The 7,323-nt window shown below is 43.0% G+C and overlaps 1 protein-coding gene across 1 annotated transcript; it reads left to right on the forward strand.

The window, feature by feature from the left end:
• Window positions 1-642: 642 nt before the first annotated feature.
• Window positions 643-7,099, forward strand: jpt2 (Jupiter microtubule associated homolog 2). The gene is made up of 5 exons (XM_072694174.1): window positions 643-804; window positions 2,119-2,270; window positions 3,132-3,274; window positions 3,478-3,517; window positions 4,619-7,099. The coding sequence occupies exons 1-5, from the start codon at window positions 749-751 to the stop codon at window positions 4,852-4,854; spliced, it is 627 nt and encodes a 208-aa protein (XP_072550275.1). The 5' UTR covers window positions 643-748; the 3' UTR covers window positions 4,855-7,099.
• Window positions 7,100-7,323: the final 224 nt, after the last annotated feature.

Here is a 7,323-nt window from a genome sequence, read left to right on the forward strand (position 1 = left end):
TGATGGATGCATTTAAAATGATCGCAAAGCTGAAATACACTTTAAACTTTCAAACTTTATTATGTAAACATGCATTTAAAAAACACAAACATTACAAATCATAAAGAAAAAATACAAAAAAACACGTTTATATGATCATATATTTTTTGTGAGTAAATGTATTAAACTGCCTTTATTTATTGTTTATAATTACAGAACCCCTGAAGTAGCTAGCTAGCTAAGTAGAAAAATAATATTTAGCTACAGACATAAATCAATAAAAACGTAAAACTGAGAGATCAATTTATTAAATTAAGGAAACGGATTGTTTCAAACTCTGGTGTAATTATTTATTAAATATAGGTATCTAAATGATATTTTAAGTCTTTAAATACTGTTTTTGTACCTTGCCACTTTAGGGGTTTTGTATATAAGGACTGTTGAAGAGGGAAAGTTTCTAATGAGCCCGTCCCAGAAATTATTTATCCAATCAACAAGCAAGTTTTCCTTTGACGCACTATCCATCTTACCCAATGAAATAGTATTGGAGTGTGATTGATTTAGAGATGGGCCAGTCATACATTATCTTTGGGACAGTATTTTGACTTCAAAACACACGTGTCCGGCCTTCTGGGCGTGGCCAGCGCGCCCGAGTGCTTTTTTTTGTGTGTGGCGAACTTCTGGAGCAGTATTAGCGCGACCCGCTCCAGCATTGCGGATTAAGGGACGGCACTTGGCTACCTTGCCTGTTGGGAGGAAACAAGACACGATGACTTCGACTAACATGTTTCAGGGTCTCGACGAGGGGTCCAAACCGAGCTCGAGGTACGAACCGCTCGCCCGTGGTTAGATTTCGGGGTGGAAGGACACTGTCCTTCTTCGAGAGTCGAAACAGGAACTTGTGTGAAATTAGCCTCCTGTCCGCCAAGTCGCAGGGAGAAAGAGCTAAGAGCTAATGTGCAGGAGCTAGCTAACTGAGAAAAGCCTGGGCGAGTTCAAATACTAGTGGGTGTATTTAAAATTAACTCGTTTTATTTTTGCCTGACCACACTGGGGGGGATATTGACCGAGATAGATGGCACTAGCTAGGACTAATTTCTTAACATCTGCATTCTTCCTCCTAACATTATCTAGTAGCCGGCTAGCTAGTTCATAGGGTTAGCGCCAAGCGACAGATGCAGCTACACCAGGGACGGTAGAAAACCCGAACAGGGACATAAGCTTCGATGTTATTAAATATGATGATTAAGGCTATGATTATGCTCATATGTAACGTTATCAGACTAGCTAGATAGGTTGGCTATACTGATTTTGTGCGCCATGCTTGAGGCGACCAGTGTCGTTGCTCCAGGCTCTCCCTGCTTTGTTGTCCTACATGGTCAGTCCAGTTCCCAGGCACCGTATAACAGAAAACGGCGTTATTAGTCCTGCAATGTCGCTAAAACCTCCCTTTGGCTCGTTAACTGTAGTTGGTGGCGTACTGCCCTACCCTGCCGCCTTTCTCTCAAGCCCTCTCCGGACCCTCTCTGCAGGGGGGCGCTGTTAACCAGTTTAAGCGCGAGCCTTTTCTCCCCCACTAGCAGAAGATTTGGCAGGCTTATGTCCATGCAGTTGCTAAATAACTTTTTTTTGTTGTTGTTTTAAATATTAGACGTGTGGGTCAGTGTATTCTCCATCTGCTGTCCAGGCTTTGCAGTTGAGCATGATAGTAAGTAAACGTGTCCAAAAGTATCCAGACATCCCGTCTAATCAGTGGCTTTTATGGTCCACTCGTTGCAGAGACACGTGGGCGAGCCGAAAAATGACTAGGCTCAATGCAAATCCCCTCCAGTGTTGGGCTTAGGAGCAGTGGACCACCGTGCAGATGAGCTGAAGGTGTATGAGTAGAGTTTGTGATCCTGAACTGATCAGCTAACGTCAGTGGGATTACCTTTTAGCTCAGACATGTTTGTGTGGCTGCATGCAATCAAATTCTCACAACAGTGTTGGGCTTAGGAGCTGTTACAGCAGCTAAAAGGGGCGCAGGCTGCCTGTTGAGCCCCTTGATTTGATCTAATACACATAAATGAACAGGTATCGACTGTAAACCTGTGGACATGCGGTCAATCTTACTTATTGCATTATTATGTGTATCAACAGGGTTTTGCGACCTCCTGGCGGTGGCAGCAGCAATATATTTGGCGCTTGTGATGACGACTCCGGAGCTAACAGAAGGCCAAACAAGATGGCCTCCACTGTTTTCGCACCCCCAGAAGAGGCCCAAGCAAGCCCCAAGCGCTCCAATCCCCCAGGTGAGAAAGTGTGGAAGCTAACAACAGACAGAAGCTTCCCTTTTCCTGGGATCTACATGGGGCACTTTGAACCGTTTGGTTGAAAGTTGTCACCACAGTGTAATCGGGTTGTATGAGGAGGGAGGGTTTCCCTGCCTCCACCTCTCTGTCTGACTCGCTCTAGTATTTGAGTGGCAGCAGGCTAGAAATGCTTTACTGCAGCCCTCACTAATGTCTCTGCCAAACCCACCAGTCCCAGCCCAGCAGTGTTGGATTGTGAACCTACTGGCAGTGTAGGTCTCAATGGTCTGTGTGATGAAATCAAGTTGTCAAAGGTTACAAGGGGAAACTGTAAAGGGTCTTTGTTGTGAAAGCCGCAGTATAACGGCACAGCACTTTGGTTAGCAGTCTGTTCATCTCGCTAATGGCTCAGATATTGATCCGTAGTTGTCTGTGTTCTTTAAATCAGACCTTGTGACCTGACAGATAACGAACTTGTATGATATGGGGGGGGGGGCGAGGCATTGCTTTAGTTCATGGCTTTTAAGTGGTCCTCTTCTGAACACCGTGGGCTCTGTTCTCTGATTGGCTCTCGGCCTCTGGTATGTTCCAGAAGCATCTGTGCTGATGTTAGTATGTACCCTTAGGGATGGAGGAGTGGAAAGGGCAAAAATATCTTGCTGATAGACTCAAAGTGCCTGTGTGTGATTAGTTAATAGACTAAAACACCATAATCCGTAATATCCCAGTTATGTTCATATGACAATAAATATATAATAATATCCATATACAAGCAGCGGTTCTGTTACTATACTATACTGGTACCTATAAATGCACTCTATTGATGTTTTGAAAGTCTAATCTGTTCACCTTGTCTTAAAGGTGGAAAGAGCAGTGGGATTTTTGGCAGAGCTGATCCATCTACGCAGGCTAAGCCCAGCCCTCCTGGTGGCGTGACTAGCAACATCTTTGGAGGACCAGAGTCAAACCCGCCTGTTGTTAAAAGTCATCCAAACAAACCCAAGGTTGGTCACTGTTCTGTTTAAAATAGAAACTCCCTGTTGTAGGTGTAAATAAAGGTGTTTTTTTTTTGGGTTTTTTTGTGGTTTTTTTGGCCAGTGTAATAATGGTGAATTTAGGATACTTGTCACTTGATACCTCACAAAGCCCCCTCCCCCACCTTTTTTTTTTTTTCTTCTCCCCACCCCCTTTCTCCTCTCTTCCCTAGGACAATATTGGATTGGGTGCAGCGGTCAAACCTGAGCCAGGTAAGTGGAAAAACCTCAGTTCACTGCCTTTAACAAGTCAACAACCCACACAACTCGCCATGTTTATTGACCGCTGCTTTAACCAAATATCCCATCAGTTTGTAGTACCGTACCCTTAGGCCAGTAACGTGGTCTACATTATACAAGTGTGCAAACTCTTTAGGCTAGGAAGCACAAGCTGCATTCAGAGTGTCGCAGCAAAGGTGCTTGGTGGCCAAACTTGGCCTGACTGTCTTTACTGCAGTGTGCTTTCTGCTGGCCAAATGTTGGAAAGGATACCTCATTGCCCTCTTTATTTTAATAGAACAACAAAGGCAGAACACACTCCCCTATTGTCCACATGTTCAGTTCTTGTGGCCATTGGAATATCTGTAGATCCCATCTACAACTGCTCTGGTTTGCTGTCTGTTGCCCTCATGAGCACAATGTTTTAACCGCCATAGTAGCATAAGATCTGATGTCAAGTTTGTACGGCAGAACCCTATCAGGTGCCTACGTGTCCTTTATTAATTTATAGTGTGGTTTTGTAGATTTTATTTTTATCTTTATTTATTTTTGTGCCTTTGTTTGTCTTTGATAGTTTGAACCTTGTATTCTTTACCTTGTATCAATTTGCTGCAGTATAACAATTGTGTAAAAAAGAAAAAAAGGGGTAATTTTTGTAAAAACCTGTACTATTACTCTACCACATCCATGACTGGTAAAGTTGTACATCGTTCTGTAGTTTGTGTCATGCCCATATTTGACAGCTGATCATCGGTTTGATGTCCGTAAGCTACACCAGAGTACAATACTTAGTCGACCTTGAAGATGGATAACACAATACCAAAAAGTGATGCAGCCGCTATATCCATCTTGCTTTGGTGCAGTAGCAACAACTTGCATGTTGCCATATTGGTATTCCAACTCCTAAACAACCTCAAAATACAGGGGATACAGGAGCAAAATTAGCACATGTATTGGGTTCTGTGTCAAATATGGGCCGACTACACAACTTCAGTGGTCTGCCTCACCACATGCTGCTTTTTTTTTCAGTGAGGGGTCTATCAAAGCTGTATTTTAAAAAGCATAATAAGAACCCTCCACCTTATTCCCTTACAGCCCCTCAGCCAAAAGCAGTTCAGGAAGTGAAGGCGCCTGTTGCCCCTCAAGTCACCCCCACAAAAGTGGAAGCTCCTGCTGCGCCCACGGCAACCTCCATAGCCCCCCCGGATACTCAGCCCTCTGCCAGTCAGTCATCGGATAAGAACCACGAGCCACGCCTTGGACCAGTTCCTCGCTCACACAACAGAGTCCTGAATCCCCCTGGTGGAAAATCCAGTGTGGTCTTCTACTGACCAGTGCCATGTTGTCTTGTTGTTCTTCTCACGCCATACTTTTTTTTTTTCTTTCTTTTTTTTCTCTCCTTTCCCCTCTCTTCCCCCTTTTACTAACACTGCTATCTAACCTGCTTTCTTTGCTTTTATTCTCAGTATGTCCTGCATTTTCTTTACTTTCTTACTGTGGGTTCTCTCTCATACATGCTTGCTCACCCATGCACTCTCTCTCTCTCTCTCTCATTCCTTAACTCTTGCACTTTCTAACCCATTCCTAAACAATCTCTGCTTTTTTTTGTTTGTTTTGTTAAACTAATTAAACATAGGAGGGTTTGAGTGAATTGCTTCTGCCTCAATCCAACGGTTGACTCAGTCGAATGGTTCATTTAGCTCCAGTCAGACTTGCAGCTTGATTGTGTTTGTGAATATGCTCTCTGATTTTGATAATGTATAGAATTCAGTAACCGATTGACGTCTATGTACCGTTCAACTGGAACCACTGTCTGTCGCTATGGCAACCTCACTCATGTTCTACTGCAGTGGTACCTGACCCTCTGTCTTGGAGGCCTCACTAGTCTGCATGGTTGTTGGTGTTCTTAACACACCTGGTTGCACTTAAAAAAAGGGCTCGTAATAGGAGAATGAGTTGAGTCGTGGACGGATTTCCCAAAGTAGTTGGAGAACCCGAGCCTAAAAGTAAGGTTGTCCAATAAGATAAGAGCAAAGGAACATTCTTCTTGAGCCTTAAATACTCTTGGGGGGAATTTGTAAAAATGGCCCCTCTGGGTGTGTTAGATCATATAAAATGCGGTGCAGCAGTGTGGTCTTAAGAGCGGGTCTGGGGCAGTTTGTTCTAACATACCTCTGAAACTTGCTGAGCGTCCTCTCGGGCTTGTAGCCATGCTGGAACCAGCTCCTATGATCTTGTGACATTTTCTTTTTCTGCCTTTCTGTTTAGTGATTGTAATGCCACTGGGTTCTCATGGAGAATAGGGATTTGAGGACCTGGTGACAATGTCTGGGCTCTGAGACAATGTACTTAAGAACACACTCTGTTCAGGGAAATGCAGGCGAAAGCAAAGGTGTCCGCACGTAATACTGGAATGAAATCACTCCCACATATGTATCCCATAAATACACTAAACCAAAGCACACAAGTAGACAATTAGATGGGTCATAGATAGGCCTTCTATTAAATGCATGATATAACTGCATACAGTACATTAAAGGAATATACAAGCGTGTTAAATATAATCTCTAACTGCTCCAGCTTTAAGCATGCAGTCATTTACCATACACCTTCATTTGAATGTAGTCTCTGTCATGCAAACACCTTGTATGTCCATTTTTGCAATTTTTCAGTTTGTGACAATCTGAATCTGTCAGCTTTTGACATTTGAATGATGAATGGACCAATAGAAATGCTCCAAAATAAAATCTTTATACATTGAGAGTTTTTTTCTTACTCCTGTAAAGTTGCAATTTTGGAGATACAATGTTTTTGCATGACTTTAGCTGTTTATGCACAATGATGTTCTAATGGGAGGCAGTAGGCAATGCCGAAAGACCTGCCCATTGCCTTAAGTGTATGTAAGTCGGTGTGTTTTCTGTTTTGAATATATGATCTGGAGATTGTCTGTGTGCAACAAAGGCAGCAGATAGAGCTAATGTTAAACGCTGGAGTGTTCCTTTAACCAAGCATACACCTGGTTGACTGTCTTGGTCCTTTTTGTGGGGTTTTGTTTAATCAATGCTGTTTGGTTCAATCAGAAAACCTAGAGACGTTTAGACAGGAGTGCCCAGTGTTCGTCCTAGAGGTCCTAGTGTCCAGCACGGCACCTTACTTGACCCACCTACCAAACCTTAGAATAAACTGATGAGTTAAATCCGATGTGTTTCAGGGGGCAATTCACCAAACTGTGCTGAACTCTACCTCCAGGCCTGGGAATTGGGCCCTCCTGATTTTAGGACATTATGCTTTGAAGAGTGCTTGCATACGAATACATAGAAGCTCTGGGAGTCTTTTTTTTTGTATTGAATGCCAAAGTGTAATAAGTTAGTTTTCAGTTATTGTATAAATCATTTTCTACGTTCACCTTAGCCTGTCGTTTTAACGTACAGCAGCAGTGGGGAGGCCTAGTTCACCACATGTTTGTGCTGAAGTGTTTTTCCTCACATGCTGCTGTCAGCCCTGCCCAAAGTGCCAGTGTGGTATTGAGGCAATGTCACAGACATCTGTAATAAACCTCTGTTTTGATGATTCATACACTACGCCATTGTTTCTTTCGGGTTAGCTCAAATGTGATTGTCCTTGTTTAGGATATGAGTAACAAACAGCAGTCCTTCATCCCTCTTGTAAGCTTGAAATCAGCCGAGTTCTCTGTGCACACATGTTTATCTTGCGTTCCATTTGAATTGCCTCCGTTTATAACGCCTACATTTGAATGTGTTTGTCTAAGTAATGTTCTTATTTGATTTTACAGCAGTGAT

This window comes from Salminus brasiliensis, chromosome 12 (genome assembly GCF_030463535.1).
Source record: "Salminus brasiliensis chromosome 12, fSalBra1.hap2, whole genome shotgun sequence".
Lineage (NCBI taxonomy): Eukaryota > Metazoa > Chordata > Actinopteri > Characiformes > Bryconidae > Salminus > Salminus brasiliensis.

Coding starts and splice junctions, on each gene's coding strand:
- jpt2 (XM_072694174.1), top strand. CDS start 749: ATGACTTCGACTAACATGTTTCAGGGTCTCGACGAGGGGTCCAAACCG. Junction 2,271..3,131: donor CAAGCGCTCCAATCCCCCAG/GTGAGAAAGTGT, acceptor CTTGTCTTAAAG/GTGGAAAGAGCAGTGGGATT. Junction 3,275..3,477: donor GTCATCCAAACAAACCCAAG/GTTGGTCACTGT, acceptor TCTCTTCCCTAG/GACAATATTGGATTGGGTGC.